The 23,448-nt window shown below is 41.9% G+C and overlaps 1 protein-coding gene across 1 annotated transcript in view; it reads right to left on the bottom strand.

The window, feature by feature from the left end:
- The window catches only part of tent4b (terminal nucleotidyltransferase 4B), a 60,300-nt gene that overhangs the window by 9,088 nt on the left and 27,764 nt on the right, over positions 1-23,448 (bottom strand). Inside the window, exons 4-9 of the mRNA XM_067997907.1 lie at positions 14,616-14,736; positions 9,712-9,819; positions 7,898-8,026; positions 3,748-3,961; positions 1,893-2,019; positions 1,689-1,792 (exon numbers count right to left, since the gene is read on the bottom strand). Coding sequence (XP_067854008.1) covers positions 1,689-1,792; positions 1,893-2,019; positions 3,748-3,961; positions 7,898-8,026; positions 9,712-9,819; positions 14,616-14,736 — 803 coding nt within the window. The remainder of the gene's footprint in view (positions 1-1,688; positions 1,793-1,892; positions 2,020-3,747; positions 3,962-7,897; positions 8,027-9,711; positions 9,820-14,615; positions 14,737-23,448) is intronic.

The raw sequence follows: 23,448 nt of genomic DNA on the forward strand, positions 1-23,448 counted from the left end.
TGCTCACACACAGATATCGGGTGAGGATGAGATCCCCCATTACCCATGAATATCTCTCAGTTGAATAATCTGCCAACAAAGTCTTAGTCTCGTACTCAGGATGTGGCCATTGAGCAGATTACAGAAAGAATATTGGCACTAACAGGACCATACTTCAATGCCAGTTATGAGGAAGAACTTGAGAAATTTGAGCTTTTCAGCCTAGAAAGAAGGCATCTGAGACTTAGAGGTATACAAGCTAGTTAAGGGAATGGAAAAGATAATTCCAGAATATTACTTTAAATTAAATTGTGAGAGCAGGACAATAGCGCTCAGGTTTTTCATAGAATTATTGCTTAGCAGTAGAATGTGGCCTGGAAAAACAGTTGGAAAAATCTTTTAAATACATCAGACCTCTATTAGATGTATTGTACCCAATATTAAATTGAGGGGACTGATTTCTCAATATAACCTAAAACTATGAGTATATCTGAATGTTCCAAATTATTCCTAAGGAATGCAAATTGGCATCAAGTGGGACTAAGTTGACTATAAATAACAGAGCTTAATGAAAATACTAATTATTGGTATGGAGGGGCCTAAGTTCAACTAGGGATTTTTGCTATTACTCAAAAGCATGTGCTTCTTCAGTGAATTGGTACTATGGAATTTATCACTTTGATAAATCCTTATACTGATATATGGGTGTAGATTTAAACAAGTGAGGTAAAAAGAAACATTTAAAAATCCCAGGGAGCAGGCAGGTTAGAACTGAGCCACATAACAAGCATGTTGAAAGATAACTTAGAGTAGGTTAAAATGAGAGCAGACCCAAGGAAAGAAGAGTAATCAGGAAGAATGGAAACATGTGGGAAGGCTCCATCAAGGACTAGAGGTAAGCATCTTAAAATAGGGTGCACAAGTAAAGGAGTATTAAGAATAAGTTAGGTGATCTGGAGCTATATGCCGATGACAAAGATTATGATATAATTATTAGAGTCATAGCTAAATAAGGGTGCAGTGTGAGGGGCACATCTTGAAGAATATAAATTCATACATAAGGGGGTGTTGGTTTTTATGCAAGAACAGAAATGATTAAACTTCAATTTAGTACGGATGAAGTAAAAACATTATGGATTGAAATATGGAATAAAAGGAAGCAGCTAATTGTTGGGAACTGTTATAGGTCACTGAATCAAAGAAAGAACGAAAGCATCTTTCACTTCCTCAGGATGTCCCAAAGTGCTTTAAAATTTTTCATTCTAACAGGATTTTCAAGATAGTGGCCAAAAAGATGTAAAAGTTGCCTCAAAATAATCATATATTAAATAACTACAGCATCAATAGAATACTCAACAGCAAGGCACTAAAAACAATGTATTTTATATGTGAGGGACCAAATGGATAGAGTGAAAAGCTTCACAATGCTCAAGTTGCAAGTGCAGCTAATATGCATTTTTCTGACAAGCAGGGATCCAACAACAGTGTACCTATCTCTACTCACCCAAAATTTCTATATACAGTTACTTAGAAAAAAGTTAACGTCAATATCAAACTAAAATTCTGCAAGAAGGGCTCAGAACATGAATGAAACTAAAAGTGGAGAGGGATAAAAGGAAAATGAAAAAATTCATCTTAAATTTTTTTAAATTTGTTGTTTACTAGGGATTTTGTTATACATCAGAGTACTTTACTCTCAACACACCTACCATTAAATGGAGAATCACTACTGCTCTGTGGTCCCCAATGTTCTTGTATCCAGGTCCTGTAGTCAGCAACTTCCTGAGTTACTCGGATTATTCGACCCAGTATACTGTTAAAATGTATATTGAATTTTGATTAGCTAACTCTCGCAAAATGAAATATAATGCGTCATACAACTGACATTAAATTGTTCAAAAATAACCTCTTACCTTTCACATTCTTTGTTTGGGTAATACTTTGCAATTGGAGACACAGCGTGACTTAGAACAACATAGGCATAATCAAAGGCTTGCTTTACCTGCATGGCACCATATGAACTCCTACCAACATCATTTCCTTTAGAAAAGAAAAAAAAATTACTTAACACACTATGCATGCTGTGTGTAAAAATCATTCCAGACAGTAAAATTGACAACTATATTTCACCAAGTCAAAATGCAACATCTTAAGAGTGCAGGTACCTAAATCTACCTTGCTACCACGTGGAACAGTTGATGCAAATAGTATAGATGCATTTGAAGGGAAGCTAGATAAGTACATGAGGGAGAAAGTAATAGAAGGATACGCTGATAGGGTTAGACAAAGTAGGGGGGAGGAGGCGGCTTGTGTGGAGCATAAACACCAGTTGGGCCAAATGGCCTGTTTCTATGCTGCTAATTTGATGTAATCCAGACTCAGCATATACATCCACAGAATAAAGAGTAGAGCTACCCCAGTGTTTCAAATCAATGGTTTCCGTATGCGCAATAGTACTTTCTTCATTTTCAATGTTTCTGTCAAATGTTACAGGAATTGCAGTTAATTTTTTTTTAATCCTGACGTGACCTTTGATTGGGAAATAAATGAAAGCTACATTTTCTGGTGAGAATTCAACATTGAAAAAACATGAAAAACTTTTGCATGCTTATCCATTTAGTCTCCTGCACTGGCCATATCATTCTAAACAATTTCTAATTTCATTTACTTTAAAAGATTGTATAACCTAAATAAAACATTTTTTTTACTTCATATAACATACACAGACCAAATTTCAGGGAATTTTTAATGCATTGCCAACTTTGTGCCAGTATGTATTTTTTTTAAAAAGCCTTGACTTTACTTCCTTGCACCAAATTTATCCAAATCTTTTCAATCCCAAATTAAAATTCGTTCACTTACTTTCTTATTATATTTAGCGTCTGCTGTCTAGTTTGGAAGTAGGATCAACATTTTTTTTTTAAAAATGTTTTTTATTGACTTAAATCAACTTTAAAGACTTCAATTAATTGAAGGACTAAACTAGGAAGATTGACATGTGATCAGTTCAATCTTTGATGCATTTTAGGGAGTCAAAAGAAGAAGAAACTCTGATGACAAGTATGCTCGTTAGTGATCTGCAGCCTGATGGTCCCCTGGTGTGTAAATTTTTGTATTGCTCCAGATGGGTTAATTAGCACTAAATGTTAAGACACAATTTATGTAAACTCATATTACACCATTAAAGGTGCTTTTTATGAACAAAATGCCATCAATTCATTGTTATTCTGTAGTTTAATGATATAGTACTTAACTAAGGAACTTGCTTGTGGTATCACCTTTATACAACTCAATACCGTGCATCATACATAATGTCCAACAGAAAAATCACTTTTGAGGCTAAATAACTGTCGAAATTCACAACCTGTCTTCACAAGTATATAATGAAAGCACAGAATATGCAAAGATGGTTCTCTACACACACCTATTACATTTACTACTTGGAGAGCACAACTAATAATATCAGAGATAATACAAAAAAGTGAAACTACTCTCAGAAACATCACAGTGCATAAATTTATTTAGAAAACATGGGAATAATCTCATGGCTTTTACTTCATCAACATTCAGAAGAGGTGCAGTTCCCCCAGTGAGCGCACTACCGGATAATCATGCTTATGTATCAGTGATTAAGTGTGTCATTGCAAAATAAATGTGCCTTAGTTCTAACTAATTACCTGAATATATATTTTCCACATAATCTATAATCTTAAGGATCACTTCAGTAGTTTTAATTTTTAAACTATCAAAACACCGATAAATTGTTACCTTGCTGCAGTGGATCCTCAATATACAACATTGATGGCCTGTATCCATCGGCCATAATTTTTTGCACTTCATCCTTAGCAACGTATGAGCCCCCATCATTTATCCGAATACCAGTCTTAAGATAATTAAAATGTCTTCCATACAGTTCAAAAAATTCAATTAGAAGCACTCCAAGATTAGCATCACACCTGCAGGCATCTTCTCGAGGATGTAACTACAAGCAAGGGGACATTATGGATTAGGTTAGATCTTTTGATTTTGTGAAAAACAAAAAAGATACTGAATTTTTTTTTTTTAAAGTCTTCTGTCTTCTTTAAGTAGCTAACTATAACCACGAAAGGGCCTTCAGTAGGGAGGATAAATCAGTCTGGGCCCAGGACTAATCGAAAGCTCATATAATGAGTGGTGCATGAAATGAACAGAAAGGCTTGTAGTGGGTTAGGATTTATTCCATTCCTCCGAACGTATGTTATGGAAAGGCATATCTTGTCTAGCATCTCTAGCAAGAAAGGAGACACATTCCCAACAAAAACTGGCAGTCCTGGGACTCAAATACAGCCTCAGGCTAGGAGTGAAGCAGTAAACCACTTCAGATATGGTGGCACTAAAAAAATATCGCTGTCTTTTAATAAGATCCAGGATACTGCACAGCCAACAGTTTATCACCTACTTTATTTTATGGGTATAAGAAATAATGGATAACTGCTCAGTGATGCATTACCACTGAGGCAATATTTTACTTAGGATGAGGTTTTATGGTGGGAAGGGGAGGGAAAAAAATATATACTGTTTATTTTCTCGAACGTTTTCTGGAACAATATGTTTTAAAACCGACAAGGCATCAGGCCATACTAGATTTAGTGATGACTAACAAACCAGAATTAGTTAACAATCTGACTAAGGGAATATCTTGCGAATAGTGACCATATGATTGAATTCGATGTTCGGTTTGAGAGGGAGAAACAAGAGTCAAAATCCAAGATTTTAAATTTAGGTAACTTTGAAGGATGAGAAATAAATTGACCACAGTAAACTATGCTGAGCTGTTAATGGGCAGACCTACAGACAAACAGCATGAAGTTTTCAAGGAAGTTTTTGGTACAATACAAAATCAGTACATACCCCTAAAAATGGTAAAAGCTCCATTTGTGCAGTTAAGCAACCATGGTCAACAAACAAGACAAGAAACAACATTAAGCTAAAAGGAAAGGCTTACACAAATGCAAGGAAAAGTGAATATCCAGCTGACTGGGAGAGCTATATAAAAAAAAACAAGAAAGGGATGCTAAGAAAGTATACGTGCAAAAAGGGAGTATGAACAAAAACATGCAAGAGATATCAAAGCTAGCAGTAAAAGTTTTCATAAATATATTAAGAAAAAGAGTGGTAAGAGGGAATGTGGGCCCATAAAAGATTGATGCAGGTGATACTATAATAGATAATATGGAAATAGCAAACGTTAACAGATACAAAGTATTCATTTTTCACAGTATAGGAACAGGAGTAGGCCATTCAGCCCCTCGTGCCTGCTCCGCCATTTGATAAGATCATGGCTGATCTGTGATCTAGCTCCATATACCTGCCTTTGGCCCCTATCCCTTAATAAATTTGGTTGCCAAAAAGCTATCTACCTCACATTTAAATTTAGCAATTGAGCTAGTATCAATTGCCGTTTGCAGAAGAGTTCCAAACTTCGACCACCCTTTGTGTGTAGAAATGTTTTCTAATCTCACTCCTGAAAGGTCTGGCTCTAATTTTTAGACTGTGCCCCCCACTCCTAGAATCCCCAACCAGCGGAAATAGTTTCTCTCTATCCACCCTATCCGTTCCCCTTAATATCTTATAAACTTCAATCAGATCACCCCTTAACCTTCGAAACTCCAGAGAATACAACCCCAATTTGTGTAATCTCTCCTCGTAACTTAATCCTTGAAGTCCGGGTATCATTCTCGTAAACCAACGCTGCACGCCCTCCAAGACCAATATGTCCTTCCGAAAGTGCGGTGCCCAGAACTGCTCACAGTACTCCAGGTGCGGTCTAACCAGGGTTTTGTATAGCTGCAGCATAACTTCTGCCCCCTTGTACTCCAGTCCTCTAGATATAAAGGCCAGCATTCCATTAGCCTTACTGATTAGTAGAGGAAGATGACAAAATACCAGTGACACAAGTGAACCTAAAAATAAATAATGGGGAGGAACTTATTGGATTTAATACAAGTTTAAAAAATGGTTATGGGAGAAAACAATGGGACTTAAGATAGACAAATCTCCAGGGTTTGTTAGTTTCCACCCTAGGGTATTAAAAGAAACAGGTTGGTAAATTGTAGATGCGTAGTCATAATTTTCCAAAGCCCTCTAGATTCGGCAATTGTGTCATTGGATTGGAAAATTGCAAATATCACTCCATTATTTAACACAGAAGGGAGGGAGAAACCAGAAAACTTTAGACCAGTCAGTTGTGGGGAAGTTACTGAAATAGTTCATCAGGGACAAAGTGACTCAGCATCTGAAAGCATGGATTTCTCAAGGGCAGATCATGTCTGAGTAATCTAGTTGAATTTTTTGAGGTCACTAACATTGTGGACAGGGGAGTGTCTATAGATGTTGTCTATGGATTTTCACGAGGAATGTGTTATGATTCTGCACAAGAAACTACTAGCAAAAATGAGCATGCACAGAATGAGAGGTAATCTTGTGACATGGGTTAGTAATTGGTTGGGTGGTAGGAGTCACAGTAGGGACAAAGGGTCAAAGGGTTCATTCTCTGATTGGCAGAATATGACAAGTGGTGTTCCCCAGGGATCTGTACTGGGGATTCAGCTATTCACCATATATATCATGACTTTGATTAAGGAATAGAGAGTTGTATACCTAGGTTTGCAGATGACACTAAGTTAGGAGACACAGTAAAGTGTGTAGATGGGAGCAAGAAATTACAAAAGGGACATACAGATTAAGTGATTGGGCAAAACTGTGGCAGATGGATTTCAATGTGGGAAAGGGTGAGGTCATCTACTATGGATCCAAGAAAGAAAAATTGGAATATTTTCTTAATGGCAAGAGACTAATATCTGTGGAGAAATAAAGGGGTTTGGGTGTCCAGGAACACAAATCACAAAGCTAGTGCTCAGGTACAAAAAGTATTCAAAAAGGCTAATGGAATATTGGCTTTTATCACAAGAGTGCTGGAATACAAAGGGAGGAAGTGATGCTTCAGTTGTACAGAGACTTGATCAGACCCCTTCTGGAGTACTGCGATCAGTTTTGGGCATTGCACCTCAAGAAAAGTATATTGGCCTTGAAGGGGGTACAGCTCAGATTCACCAGGATGACACCAGGGCTTAAAGGGTTAAAATATGAGGAACGGTTGCATAAACTTGGGTTGTATCCCCTTTAGTTTAGAAGGGGTGATCTAATAGAGATGATAAAAGAATTCAATATAGATACAGAGAAGCTGGTTGGGAAATTTAAAACAAGGGAGCACAATCTTAAAATTGGAGCTACGCCATTCAGGAGTGAAACAAGGTAGCATTTTTTCACACAAAAGGTAATGGAAATCTGGAATTATCTCCCCCAAAAGCGTGTGGCTGCTGCGTCAATTGAAAATTTCAGGATGGAGAGCGACAGATTTTTATTAGGTAAGGGTATCAAGCGATATGGATCAAAGGCAAGTAAATGGAGTTGAAGTACTGATCAGGCATGATCTAATTGAATGGCGGAACAGACTCGAGGGGCTGACTCCGGTTTCTATATTCCTATGAAACTAAGTGGGTTCAGACAGTAGGAAAAATCAGCAGTGACATAACTTTTCTGATGACTATTATTCATATTAATTGAATGCGCAACATGATCAGGAGAAGAAGAAATGTTCACTTTCATGGTTGCAAAATATCAATGGATGGTACTGATAGTACCAATAGAATTCTATGATGTCAGGTCAATTCATCTTCAAGGAGGGGAGAAGGAAGGTGGTGGGGGGGGGGGGAAAGAGAGGGAAGAGTGATAAGGGGAAGGAAGAGTGAGGGACAAGAAAAGAGGAAATGAGAGAAAAAAAGAACACGAGTGAGAAAAAACAGCAAGCCAGAAAGAGAGAAGAGGTAGCGAGCAATAGAAAGCGTGAAAGAGTAAGAAAAAGGAAAAAGTTTTTCACCTGTAGAAAGCTAACAGCCATTAGGAATAGGCTGTAGGAGCCTATCCCGCCTGTGAACACTTCATTTAGGTCTCTCTGCAGCAAGAACTGCTTCAGCACTAGAACCAGGTACGGGAGCACTGGAAACTTCTACAAAAAAGTAAAAGTTTGTTAGCTATAAACTGGAAACGATTGTCATCTATCAAAATAATGTTCATCCTTGATACGATACTTTAGGAAATCTAAAATAAAACACAAATAAGAGCATGGGAAGAAGAGAAGCAAAAGTTCGAGAATGCAGGAAATAATAACTCTGCAGCATCCTACTTCAACATATTTCATTTCGATGGAACAAAAATGAAAAGTAATAAGGTTGGTAACTAAAATTTAATTTTAACAATGTAGATGTGCCATTTTTGTGCAGCATCTCTATGCAAGGAAGGAAGGAAGGAATAAACAGTAACAATAGACCCCATCAGCCTAACATCAGTAGTGAGTAAGCTTTTAGTGACCATAATACTTAAGTTTATCAGAAAGCTTTTAACAAAGCCCCAAGTTAAAAAAAAATGCTAATTAAACTAAAAAATAAATCTAGGGTAGAACACGGACTGGATCAGAAGTCCATTACAAAACAGGAAGCAAGGGATACAAATGTCAGAATGGGGGGTTGGGGGGGGGGGGGGGGGGGGGGGAAGAAAGATAAATGGGATAGAAAGGGTGCTGATTGGGTCCCACTGGGGTCAATGTTTGACATCTGCTGTTTTTAATATATATTAAATGGCATAAATAAATATCGAAACTAAACATAAGCTTGTAAAATATGTGACAACACTGAAGTGGGGATAGCAGTAGAAAAAGAGGCTTCAGAAAAAAAGGTGTGTGGAATGATTTAAATTGGATATGTAACTCAACAGATAAATGGCAGTTAAAATTTAACAAAAAAAAAGTGCATCATACATTAAGTGTAAAATGAATGGAAATAGACCTAGAAGTGATGGTTGACTTTTAATATCAGGACAATATAGTGAATCAATCAAAAAAGCAAATAGAACTCCTGGGTGCATTTAGAATAGTGCGTTCAATTCTGGTCATCACACCATAAAAAAAAATACATGCAAGCATTTTAGAGTGGGCAGAGAGGAGCAACAAGACTGATCACAGATGTAAAGGGCTGTGATGTGAGGAAATGTCTACAGTCTAGGAAGAAGATACAACAATGAGGAGTACAAAGTATCAAATGATATAGATCAGGTAAACCTGAAATATTACTTTCATTTAAGCAAGGAATACAAGTGAGTGAGAAACAGTTTTAAAATAGATTAGCGAGAATTTTTTTTTGCTCAAAACAGCAACAAATGTTTGAATAAATCAGCCAGGTAGGGGAGAGCTACAAATAGATTAGAACATCCAAAATGAGGTTGGATACCATAAAGGGAGAGTTAGGGTACCAGACAGATGGCCTTCTTGTCATTAATTTTTTTTTTAAAAAGATCCTTTCCAGTTATCACATGGAAAATAAGTGTGAATAAATATCATTTGGATTGTTTTACTGTCTTAGCAATACAACATCCATGAAATGCAGAGCTGAAGCCACCTACATGTGAACACTTGACTCAGGCTACAAATACTTTGGCTGCATTATTAATTTATGTGAATAGGTAACCAAATTTAAACCAAGGCCCTGTCTGCCCTCTCATGTGAAAGTAAAACACTCCACTATTTTGAAGAGCAGGGGAGTTCTACCCAGTGTCCTGGCCAATATTTATCCCTCAACTAACACAATTAATGAATCGATACCACATGTAATACAGATTATAAACGCAGAATCTTCTGACCTTGATAAATTCTCGGATAAGCTGAGCAGCCTTTACTCCATTTTGTACATTGAAGCTGATGTCAACTTTTACTTCAGTGTAAGAGTCTGTTAGTTTGATAATAGGCACCTGATGCATCAAAAAAAGGTAGACCAAAAGTTACATTTTAAATGAAATTTACTCAACAGGAGAGATTATAAAAGCAGTGACCTAATTTCTGTAGAACTCAATTTCTTCCTTCCCAAAAATAAATCCAACAGAAATTGATACGTTGTTAGTCAGTCAGAACTCAAATACATGGCATGACATTACAGAATTGTAATCCACCCCACAAAGCCCAGCCAACTTGGGGAGTTCTATTTGAACATAAGAACTAGGAACAGGAGTAGGCCACGGGGCCCCTCGAGGCTGCTTCACCATTCAATCAGATTATGGCTGATCTTCAACCTCAATTCCTCTTTCCTGCCCGATCCTCCCAGAGTCCAAAACTCTGTCTCTCTCAGCCTTGAATGTATTCAACGACTCAGTATCCACAGCCCTCTGAGGTAGAGAATTCCAAAGATTCACAACCCTCCGAGGGAAGAAATTCCTCCTCACCTCAAGTCTTAAATGGCCTTCCCCTTATCTTGCGACTATGCTCCCTAGTTCTAGACTCTCCAGCCATGGGAAACAACCTCTCAGCATCTACCCTGTCAAGCCCCCTCAGAATCTTACATATTTCAATAAGATCACCTCTCATTCTTCTAAACTTGAGAGTTCAAGCCCATTCTATTCAACCTCGCCTCAAAGGACAACCCTCTCATTCCAAGAATTAATCTAGTGAACCTTCACTGCACCGCCTCCAAAGCAAGTATATCCTTCCTTAGATAAGGAGACCAAAACTGTACGCAGGACTCCAGGTGAGGTCTCACCAAAGCCCTGTACAATTGTCGTAAGACTTCCCTACTTTTATACTCCAACCCCCTTGCAATAAAGGCCAACATTCCATTTGCTTTCCTAATTGCTTGCTGCACCTGCATGCTAGCATTTTGTGTTTCTTGTACGAGGACACCCAAGTGTCTCTGAATACTAACATTTAATAGTTTCTCACCATTTTAAAAAATATTCCATTTTTCTATTCTTCCTACCAAAAAGTGAATAACCTCACATTTCCCCACATTGCACTCCATCTGCCACCTTCTTGCCCCAATCACTTAACCTGTCTATATACTTTTGCAGACTCTTTTCGTCCTGCTCACAGCTACTTTCCCACCTAGCTTTGTATCGTCAGCAAACTTGGATACAATTACACTCAGTCCCTTCATCTAAGTCATTAATATAGATAGTAAATGGCTGAGGCCCAAGCACCGATCCTTGCAGCACCCCACCAGTTACAGCCTGCCAACCTGAAAATGACCCGTTTTCTCTACTCTCTGCTGCCTGTCTGTCAACCAATCCTCTATCCATGCTAATATGTTACCCCAACCGCATGAGCCCTTATCTTGTGTAACAACATTTTATGTGGCACTTTATCGAATGCCTTTTGAAAATCCAAATATACGACATCCAATCGGGCGGTGTACTCACCGACCTGGTGCTGCTTACTTCTCACCTGCCGCCATTTTGACACTGCGCACTTCCCAGTCGGCCGAGTCTACTGCTAGAAGCATGCAAGGGCCTCACGAACGGCACGTAAATCGGGGTCCTATAATACAATTAGGACCCCAACACGATATTAACAAAAAGTGGAAGTCCCACCCATCGTTCCACCAGCTAGGTAAAACCTAGCGGGATTGGTTCCAGAAGCCGTGGTATTTAAACATGTAGTGAGTACCACACACTCAGATCAATAGCATTGGTGTAATGGTGAGCTGGTTGGACTTAAGAGTATTTCTTACTTTGGATAATACTTTTTTTTTAAATGATACTTTCTTTTGCTTACTCATCCATAAGATATTAGCAGTGACATCTTATTATGGGTGTCACTCTTACTTGGAGGAATAAGAGCAACAGCAGCAGGGGCCTCAACATTCAGGAGGGGCACCTCTGAGAAGACAGCAGGTGATGGGGCCGACTCGCAAAATGCCTTACCCACCCAACAGGGTCTATAGACAAAGGGTGACGTTTTTAAGATATGTCTGAGGGACAGTGCACAAAAAGGTTGTGCTTCTTGAGGCAGGTTGTTACTGACTGGTACATTTTTTTTTTACGATTGATGGCAAGTCAAAATGAGAAGCCTTGGGATTTGCAGCAATGGCTGGCTTCCCTCAAGTGCAGGGTGCTATTGACTGCACTCATGTTGCTATCAGGGATCCACAAAACCAGCCAGGAGCCTTCATTAACCGCAAGGAGTTTCACTTGATTAATATGCAGCTTGAAAGTATTGGTTGAGGGGGTGGCGAGTAAGCAGACATGCTGCCACCCTGAGAGGGGGCAACACTTGTTGCGCTATATCATTCCCATGGGGCTGCAGCTCATTTTGCTCCCACTGATCTGAGAGAGCAATTGCAGGCGACAAATGATGCCTATCCATCTGGTGCACCAGTCTCTCCAAGATGAAGCAGGCATTGGAGCCCAGAGTCTGGATGAAAGCCTTCTGAGCATCCATCAAAGCTGCAAAGACTGGAAACACAGACTCCTGCTGTGAGGGTCCAGTTGCAGTGTCCCTGCAAGTGGCCACATGCTCCAAGGTAGATTGCAAAGTGGAAATGCGATGCGACACAACTCCACACATGCTGGATGTGGACTCCCGTACTCTCCGAAGCAGTTGGCCTACCAATACCTAATATAATCATTGCCGTGCCTCAAGCATTTTTATTTTCAAGTCTGGGCCCTGGAGGTCCGCATCTCTGTCCCAGTCAGCAGAACTAGAAGAGGACAGCGCCCTCTGGCGAGTCATCTCCTGGGCTGTCCCCGCCACCAGAATCTGCTCTTGCGCCCTTGTGTTGTGTAGTATGTGTTTCACCAGGTGCAGGTCCTTCGAACTCATTATCTACCCCGCCCGTGTTGCCAATCCCAGTGCTGGTTTCAGCAGGGATGGAACACCTGACAATGCCTCCTCAGAAGGGCTGTCATTCTCTGGGGAGTCTTCATGAGTTTCTTTGGTAGGTTTTTGCTGCTGAAAAAGAAGAGACAAGAGTTAGGATGACAATGAGGGGCTGGACAATAATGCAAGAAAAGCTTGACCATGCGGATTGAGATTTTGAAGTCAGCTGAAGGTGAGATTGCTTGTGGCACATGAAAGGGTACACACTTGGAGTACTGTGCACAGTTCTGGGCTCCATATTATAGAAATGATAGAGGCATTGGAGAGGGTGCAAAAAAGATTCACAATGATGATACCAGAACTGAGAGGATATCCTTATCAGGAAAGGCTGAACAGGCTGGGACTCGTTTCTCTCGAAAAGAGAAGGCTGCGGGGTGAGCTGATAGAGGTCTTTAAGATAATGGTTTGATAAGGTAGATGTAGGGAAAATGTTTCCACTTGTGGTGAAGTCCAAAACTAGAGATCATATCTCTAAAATAGTTGCTAATAAATCCAATAGGGAATTCAGGAGGAACTTCTTTACCCAAAGAGTGGTAAGAATGTGGAACGTGCTACCACAAGGAATAGTTGCGGCAAATAGCACAGATAAATTTGAGGGGAAGTTAGATAAGCATGTATGGGAGAAAGAAATAGAAGGGTATCCTGATAGGGTTAAATGAAGTAGGGACAGAGGAGGCTCGTGTGGAACACTGGCACCAGTTGGGCCAAATGTCCTGTTTCTGTGCTGTAGTTTTGATGTAATTTGATGTAAAGTCGCCCTGCTCAGCAGCCTTGCCATTTCCAATGCTGTTTTCTCTTGCTGTCCCATTGATCTGTAGTGCCTCCTGCTTCACCTGGATGTTGGGTGCACTCCCTTCCCCCCCATCCATCTTATTGCTTTCCCTGGCATTGTGCGCAGTCTTCTCCTGCAGAAGGAGAAAGTGATGAGAGGTTAATGAGAAGGCAAATTTACATGTGTGGGTCTTATGCATGTAGTGGAAGAGCAGTTAGGGAGAAGAAGCAAGATGTGAAGAGAATGGGGAGGTATTGATTCTGAAGTAAGTGGCTTCAGTGTGAATTGAGGAAGGAGACATGAGGGGAGCTGTAGGTTCTGCAATTGATACCAGGCGAGAAAAACAGGCTGACAATGGAAGCAGTGAAGGCAACAAGCAGCAGATGAGAGCGCCTTGGGAATAAGAATGAGAGGTGGTATAGTATGCCCTTGTGATTGGTGGTGAGGGATGTGATGTAGGGGTGGTAATTGCTCTGAATGCTGGAGGAGAAAGAAGGAGCTGTACTCACCTTTGCTGATCTTGAGGTCATTAAACCTCTTCCTGTACTGTATTCAGGTCCTTAGGGTGATGCTCCTGCCACACCTAATCTGCTACCTCTTCCCAGGCTTTGTTAGCGAGGCTGTTTGGCATAATCTTCCCACTTTGTGGGAAAAGCACATGCCTCCTGGCCCTGACCTCTGCCAACACCACCTCCAGGGAGGCATCTGAAAACCAGGGGGCAACTTTCCCCCTCATTCCAGCCATCTCCAAAGTCTTGAAGAAATAGAATCAAAAATGAACAGTGTTTAAATTCAGTGAATGCAAACTCCCTTTAAGAGGTGCATTCACTCTTTACATATGACACCTCAAGACCGCCACCCGGAGATCGAGTGGAAAAGGTGGACAGACGGCCTGCTGCGACTGGCCGGGCTTCACTCCAATGTTGTCATTCGGGTGCACCGTCTGCCTCGACACCCCCCACGCACTGATCCTGCTCGCCGTTAAAATCGCCACCCAGATTTCTGTGGCACTGAACAGGTTCTTTGCTCACAAAAAATACTGCAATCCTATTTCTTTGCACTTGAAATCCTTTTTAAACAGATAAAAAAAGGAATAATTATACAAAAATTGAACTTCCAGGTACTTACAGTTGCTTTGTCCAATACTTTCACAGAGCTCTCATCAGCCACACTGTGTTTCCTAAGTGCTTCCTCTAAAGTCCACAGTGGTAGAGTCTCCCACTTCCCAAACACCACTAAGTCGATATCACTGAATATCAGAGAATGAAAAGCATTAGAGTCATTTTTCTAAACTCCGTAAAATTTTAACATAAATGGAAATTTGCAGTCCACAAATTTTAGCATTATTTAGAAATTTGTAGACCGAGAGAATGCAAAGTGAAGGCAGTTGATGAAATTTTTTAAAAATTAAAACAAAAACAAAAGATAGGGTTCTCACAATGGGATTTAAAAGCACACAACACCACAAGCTGGTCAAGCTATTCCAGTACTGAATGCTTCTCCAAAATTATATGGCATGTGTTAAATTGACGAAAATGAGTGAGAACTGGCAAACAGCACTCCACACAACCAGTTTTCTTTTCAATTACATGGTGCAGCTAAAGCTAAGCCAAAACAATGACATATTAGAATGCAGGCTCTTTGTTTCATTGACATTAAAATTTATCCAAGTTAATATAATAAAGACATTTTTACATGAACTTACCCTCAGTCTCCAAATCATTTCACTGGCTTCATGTCAAAGTGATGTTTATTAGCATGGGAGTTCTTTTATTCACAGGTTTCATAGAATCAGAAGTTTACAACACGGAAACAGGCCCTTCGGCCCAACATGTCCATGTCGCCCAGTTTATACCACTAAGCTAGTCCCAATTGCCTGCACTTGGCCCATATCCCTCGAAACCCATCTTACCCATGTAACTGTCCAAATGCTTTTTAAAAGACAAAATTGTACCCGCCTCTATTACTGCCTCTGGCAGCTCGTTCCAGACACTCACCACCCTGAGTGAAAAAATTGCCCCTCTCCCCTCTCACCTTAAATCTATGCCCCCTCGTTATAGACTCCCCTACCTTTGGGAAAAGATTTTGACTATCTACCTTATCTATGCCCCTCATTATTTTATAGACTTCTATAAGATCACCCCTTAACCTCCTACTCTCCAGGGAAAAAAGTCCCAGTCTATCTAACCTCTCCCTATAAGTCAAACCATCAAGTCCCGGTAGCATCCTAGTAAATCTTTTCTGCACTCTTTCTAGTTTAATAATATCCTTTCTATAATAGGGTGACCAGAACTGTACACAGTATCCCAAGTGTGGCCTTACTAATGTCTTGTACAACTTCAACAAGACATCCCAACTCCTGTATTCAATGTTCTGACCAATGAAACCAAGCATGCCGAATGCCTTCTTCACCACCCTATCCACCTGTGACTCCACTTTCAAAGAGCTATGAACCTGTACTCCTAGATCCCTTTGTTCTATAACTCTCCCCAACGCCCTACCATTAACGGACTAGGTCCTGGCCCGATTCGATCTACCAAAATGCATCACCTCACATTTATCTAAATTAAACTCCATCTGCCATTCATCGGCCCAGTTTATCAAGATCCTGTTGCAATCCTAGATAACCTTCTTCACTGTCCACAATGCCACCAATCTTGGTGTCATCTGCAAACTTACTAACCATGCCTCCTAAATTCTCATCCAAATCATTAATATAAATAACAAATAACAGCGGACCCAGCACCGATCCCTGAGGCACACCGCTGGTCACAGGCCTCCAGTTTGAAAATGAACCCTCTACAACCACCCTCTGTCTTCTGTCGTCAAGCCAATTTTGTATCCAATTGGCTACCTCACCTTGGATCCCGTGAGATTTAACCTTATGTAACAACCTACCATGCGGTACCTTGTCAAAGGCTTTGCTAAAGTCCATGTAGACCACGTCTACTGCACAGCCCTCATCTATCTTCTTGGTTACCCCTTCAAAAAACTCAATCAAATTCGTGAGACATGATTTTCCTCTCACAAAACCATGCTGACTGCTCCTAATCAGTCCCTGCCTCTCCAAATGCCTGTAGATCCTGTCTCTCAGAATACCCTCTAACAACTTATCCACTGCAGATGTCAGGCTCACCGGTCTGTAGTTCCCAGGCTTTTCCCTGCCTCCCTTCTTAAACAAAGGCACAACATTTGCTACCCTCCAATCTTCAGGCACCTCACCTGTAGCTGTCGATGATTCAAATATCTCTGCTAGCGGACCCGCAATTTCCTCCCTAACCTCCCATAACGTCCTGGGATACATTTCATCAGGTCCCGGAGATTTATCTACCTTGATGCGCGTTAAGACTTCCAGCACCTCCCTCTCTGTAATATGTACACTCCTCAAGACATCACTATTTATTTCCCCAAGTTCCCTAACATCCATGCCTTTCTCAACCATTCAGAACTTTGGAAGATGAGAGTTAGGGCATCTGCAATGTTCCCAGCGAATTTGTTTAAAACCCTGGGATGGAAACCATCTGGTCCTTGGGATTTGTCACACGTTAGTGCCATTATTTTCTTCATTACTGTTAATTTGCTTACGTTAATTATGGGGAGTCCCCATTCCTGATTCAAAATTAGTTTCCTTGGGGTATCCAGCATCTTATCCTGTTCCTCTATTGCAAATACTGATACAAAGTAATTATTTAGCATGTCTGCAATTTCCTTATTTTCATTTACAATATCACCCTTATCAATTTTTAAGGGGCTCACATTGCTCTTGACCACCCTCTTTATCCTAATATAATTAAAAAATTTTATTGTTGATTTTGATATCCCTTGCAAGTTTCTTTTCATACTTCCTTTTTGTAGCTCTTACTATCTGTTTTGTCACCCTTTGCTGTTCTATCTCCACTAGTCGCCAGGATCTGTGCTATTTTTTTGCATTTTTGTTTGCTTTTTCTTTTAGTTTTATGTTGTTGCTTACCTCGTTTGTCATCCATGGCTGTTTTTTTTTTGCAAGTAGAGCTCTCGGCCCTTAGGGGTATTAATAGGTTCTGTATCACGTTAAATTCTTCTTTGAACACCTCGCACTGATCATCTGTCATTTTACTCATTAACAGATTTGCCCAGTTTATTGTGGACAGTGTCTCATATCCTGTTGAAGTCGGCCTTACCTAAATTTAGAATCTTAGTAGCTGATACGGGTTTCTCCCTTTCAAACACAACATTGAACTCGATCATATTATGGTCGCTATTGGATAAATGTTCATGTAGTTAGGCTGTTATTAAATCTAGTGTGGCCTGCCCCCTTGTTGGTTTTTGAACATATTGTTGCAGAAAGCAGTCCTGAATACATACAAGAAATTTGCTACCTTTCTGACATGAACTCGTCTGCTTATCCCAATCTATATGAAAGTTAAAATCCCCCATTAAAACCACACCGCCATTGTTACATGCTTGTCTAATCTCTGCATTTATACATTCTGCCACTTCACAGCTGCTACTAGGGGGTCGATACATAACTCCCACTACAGTCTTCAATCCTTTTCTATTTCTTAATTCTACCGATAAAGTCTCCACTGCCTGCTTACCTCTTGTTATATCCTCTCATCGTTGAAGTAACTTCATCCTTAATCATTATGGCTACTCCTCCCTCTCTACCAGTTTCCCTATCCTTTCTGTCGACCTTATAACCTGGTATATTCAGTTCCCAGCCCTGACTGTCTTGCAGCCATGTCTCAGTAATGGCTACCATGTCGTACCCCCTTAAGTTAAATTTGCACCTGCAATTCATTTAATTTGTTCCTTATACACCATGCGTTTGTATAAAGAACGCTTATTTGGGCCACACACCCTAACCTGTCCTTCTGCTCTAACGTTGTTTTTCCTCACACATTTCTTATTTCTCTGTCCTGATTTAATTACTTTACATCTTCTAATTTTCCCTTAACCTGTTGTGTCCTAAAGCATAATTTCTCACTATTACTCTATTCTCTTCCTTTTCGTGTTTGAGAATTATTATTTATACTACCTTTTCCACCTGAGTCCTTCACCCTATTTACTAGATACTATCCAGGATGCACTGCCTTGCCATGAGAAGACAACTTTTCAAAACTTTACAGGAAGTGGCGGGATTAGGGATATTTCAATTCAGAACCAAAAAACTGCTGAGAAGACTACAGACTATAAAACAAAACCAAAAACAGAAATAGAAGGCATTTTGAACATTCTAATGTAAGAACCAGATAGCTCTGCTCCCAGCAAGAGATCCAAGGTCACCTGACTTGCAAATGGTGCAAATGTCTTAAAAGGAACCGCGTACTTTGATGATTTCTCCCCATAAAATGGCAGAAGATCCTACTTGTATGAGCCGTAACCTTTTATCTTCTTCCCGGCAGGTGGTGAGACACCAATGCCCGATCGCCCTCAACTGTTTCCTTCCTCCCCTTTCCTATCTGTTGCCCTCAAAGAGGCTTTACAAGCTTTCAAAATTCATCTTATTTGGGTTTTTTAAAGAAATCAAATTAGAATGAGGAAAGACATTGTCCGTCTTTCTAACTGGCTGATTGTGTGTCTCTCAATCACGTGTGTTAGCAATTAAGATCTGTCTCACGGGTGTAAGAAATTAGCATCAACCTTCTCAAAGTCAGCAAGACACAAGTGAATAGCTGGCTTCAAAACAAAATTGGTGTTTTTTGAAAATTGAACATTAACAAGTCTCTCTCTCTCTTCCCCCTGTCTATCAGCTTAATGCATGTTCTGAAGTTTATAACAAAAGCGACAACAGGTGTGTAATCAGAACAAATTTACACACACACACCAAATTTTACGTCAACAAAGCTTTTGAAATTTGTCCTTACTCAAAACTATTTGAATAACTTGAGTCAAAAGTGGCTGAAGCCAAAGCAAAATATTCTAATAGTATAGCTGACTCAATGGGCCGATTTTAGCAGGGCTGCGGGTTCTCGGCGGATGGGCTCGCGGGCGCGTGGGTAACGCGCCCGGTGAAATTAGTGGGTTTCCCGCGCGATCGTAGCAGGCAAACCACTAATTGGATCCACTTACCTGCTCCTCCGGGTTCCCCGCTGCTGATCTGCGCGTCGGGCGGGCTGCACATGCGCAGTAAGATCTGTCAGCTGGAGGCGCTCTATTTAAAGGGGCAGTCCTCCACTGACAGATGCTGCAACCAATAGCAAAGACGACTGCATGGAGCAGCCCAGGGGGAAGGCTGCTCCCAGTTTAATGATGCCTCACCCCAGGTATCAATACATGGGGTGAGGAGGAGGGAGAGGACAGAGATCTTCCACCCGGCGGGCGGGAGGAAGCGGCCCGCCTCCGCCACCAGGAAAGCCTGGCTCGAGGAGGCAGAGGGGGTCACCTGCGCCACCAACATATCGCCCACCTGCACACAGTGCAGGAGGCGGTCCAATGACCTCAGTCGGTCAGCCACAGTGAGTACACGTAGTCTTTCCCCGACACTCCGTCTGCCACATCACCGCCCCCACCCCACATCTCCTTCGGCACTGCCAACACTACTCTGTCACATCACCCCTCATACCCACTCAAACCCCATCCTCATCTTACCTGCACCTACTCACCTCGCCAGTACTCACCCCGCCACTACCACGCAACCCAATCCTCATACAATCTCATGGCTCTATCTCATACTCACCCTCTCGTGCATCTCCCTCACGGCCAGCCTCACTCAACCTGCCACCACCTGTGCTGCAGCCACAGGGCATGCATCACATATGTGCAGTAGGCAGCGTAAGGCAAACGTGTCGTGAGCATGAAGGGGATGCACAAGGGTGTTTGAGGGTTTGTCATGGTTGTTACTCATATTGAATTTCAGAACAATTCACATCACACATTATATTGGCACCACTACTGCCATGTCTTCGCGAATCCTGTCCGGTTTGTGCAATAATGCCCGCTCCTGGATATCACTGAGGACCCACCACTGATGCCACCCATTGTGTCACTGCAGAGTGGGTGTAGGTGTATTTGCAGGGCTCTTCTGCGCAGACGACAGAGACATTGGCGATGTCCCCGGTTGCACCCTGGAAGGCTGCAGAGGAGAAGTTCGGGAGGGCAGTGGTGACTTTGACAGCGACAGGTAGGAAGATGGTGCACGGGCCAGCCAGGAGCAGCTCGGCATGAAAGAGGCTGCAGATGTCCACGGCTACATGTCGAGTGACTCTGAGCCTCCGTGTGCACTGCTGCTCAGAGGTCCAGGAGGCTGAGCCTCGGTCTGTGGAACCTGTGGCGAGGGTAGTGCCCTCTGCGATGCATCTCTCTCTGCCGTAGCCCTCCCTCCTGCTGTACAGGTGGATGTGTCACAGCACTCTGTTGTGGAGCTCCACGTGTCAGAGGTGGACGGCGTGGATGGCGAGGCTGGTGATGCTGTTCGCCCTCCGAGGAGGTCATGACTGCAGCTACGGCGGCCCCCGTCCGCAAGATGTACATCTGAGGGGGTCCGCAAGGTAGGTACATGTCTCCGGACCCCGACGTAAGTGTGCAGGTTGGTGACTTTGACCATCAGGAGGAGGGTGGTGGAGGCCAAACTTTGTCCCAAGTGACAGAGTGGCCTCCTGCAATGGGTGAGGGTCTCCCCCCACCTATCAAATGGACCTTTGCAGCTGCCACAGGCTGACAGCTGCAACACGTCCATTCGAGCTGGGAGTGTTTCCCCCAGTGTGGGAAATAGTCCCATGTTGTTCAAAAATCCCACATGGTCCCTCAATCAGGTCAGTTAATGACCTGAAATACCTAACTAAATATTGTCAAGTGGCATCCCGCTGGCTTTAATTGCCTGCGGGATTCCCACCAGTGGGGGCTGCGCGCGCATGCCGGCGCGTCAGCGGGGAACCCGGAAGTGGGCGGGATCCGGTCCCGCTCCTGGATTTCCCGATTTTCAGGGCCCCCCCCCCCCGCCGAGAACGCACCCGATAGCGGGTGGTAAAATCAAGCCCAATGGCACTGATGCATCCTATGAAATTAGGCACACTGCACACACTTAGACTGTCCAATCCAAATTCAACCCAGAGTTACAACATTGGGCAAAAGTATCAGCCCCAAAATTCCACGCTATTTTCATTGAATCATAGAATCTTACAACACAGGAGGCCATTCTGCCCATTGTGCCTGTGCCAGCTCTTTGAAAGAGCTAGCCAATTTGTCCCACTGCCCTACTCCTTCCCCATAGCCCTGCAAATTTTTCCTTTTGAAAGTTACCATTGAATCTACTTCTACCACCCTTTCAAGCAATGAATTCCAGATCATAACTCCTCACTGCGTAAAAGAAATTCCCATCTCCCCTCTGGTTCTTTTACCAATTACCTTAAATCCATGTCCGCTGGTTATTGACTCTCCTGCCAGTGGAAACAGTTTCTCTCTATCTGTTCTATTAAAACCCCTCATAATTTTGAATACCTCTATTAAATCTCCCCTTAATCTTCTCTGCTCTGGGCAGAACAACCCCAGCTTCTCTAGTCTCTCCACATACTGAAGTCCCACATCCCTGGTACCATTCCAAAATAAAGTAAGAAATACAAAATCTTACAAATAATTATCACCACATCATTCTCTCAGAAGAAATTCAATTTCCCCAAATAGTTCTTGCTCTCCAGCGCAGACTCCGATTCACAAGTCTCCAAAGACTCGAGCACATAATCTAAGTTGACTCTCCAGTGCCAGCAGAGGGAATGCCACACTGCCATCCTTCGGACAAGACGTCAAACCGAGGCCCCGTCTGCCTGTAAAAGACCTCACGGCACCATTCAAAGAAAAGTTCTAAGTGCAAAAATACAGCATGTATTTTTCTGAGGCAACAAATTGGGGCAGAAGCTGTTTCCACCACAAAAATCAATCCTCCTTAATTTCCACATGCATCTTGGTGCTTCCTACAATGCACACGCCGAGTCCCTACCACCGAATTAACACATTAAAATGAGAGCCCGTTGTGCTGTATTTCCTTGTTTTATGCTCATACTAATGAGAAATACAAGACGTAACAGTTACCTGGACTTTTTACATCAAAGATTGCTGAAAGTTAGAGTAGCAATTACAGCAGTTGGGAACAACTTTTCAGAGCTATTTATTTTTGCATTCAGCCGAGATAGCCTTGGACTTGCTTTTGACTACCTGTGGGAATGTGCGACCATGGGGAGATTTTCACTTTGTCCCTCTGCCCCTCCCGTTCTGGGCAAAGGCTTCTCAGGAGCAGTTGCAACATTCCCTATGGGCAAACCTTTGCATGCCATTTATATGGAGGAGAAAGGGGAGAGGATGGAGCTAAGGACCCTGTCACAGCATTCAAAGAATATAAAGACAACACTGAACTTTTGAGGTTGTTCATGGAGATCTGCATTAAAAAAAAAACTGTTGCTCCCATGAGGTAAGAGAGAAGTTCTGCCACCTACTCCATTTAGACCTGCAACCAGTCATTTGCCCACACTTATCTGTTTGTGATTATGAATGTGATGCATACTCAAATTTATGGCACTCACTCATTTCAGACAGCCACAGGGAATCCCTAATTTTAGCCAGAGTGCAGTGCGTGCATGTATTCATTAGGTGACTAATTCACTTTACAGAAGAGCTGGGGAATTCATCCACCCGCACATCACAACAAGGGAACAGTGAGATAGAGCCATCCAGGTTTTCAGATTGCTGGCTTTCACAATGTCCAAGGTGCAAAAGATGGCACCCACATTGCTCGGACAGCTCCTACGGTCAACTCGCTCAACTTCCCCAGTCTTGGCTAATTGGTAACACTCTTGCCTGCGTCAGAAGGTCATGGGTACAAGCCCCACTTCAGAGACTTAGGCACATAAGCTTGGCTGGTACCCCAGTGCAAAACTGGGAGTGCTGGCCAGAGGTGTCAACTTTTGGATGAGATGTTAAACTGAGGCTGCCTGCCCTCTTAGGTGAACGTAAAGAGCAAGGGAGCTCTAGCCCACGTTTATCCCTGAAG

The sequence above is a fragment of the Heptranchias perlo genome, chromosome 16 (assembly GCF_035084215.1).
Source record: "Heptranchias perlo isolate sHepPer1 chromosome 16, sHepPer1.hap1, whole genome shotgun sequence".
Classification (NCBI taxonomy): Eukaryota; Metazoa; Chordata; class Chondrichthyes; order Hexanchiformes; family Hexanchidae; genus Heptranchias; species Heptranchias perlo.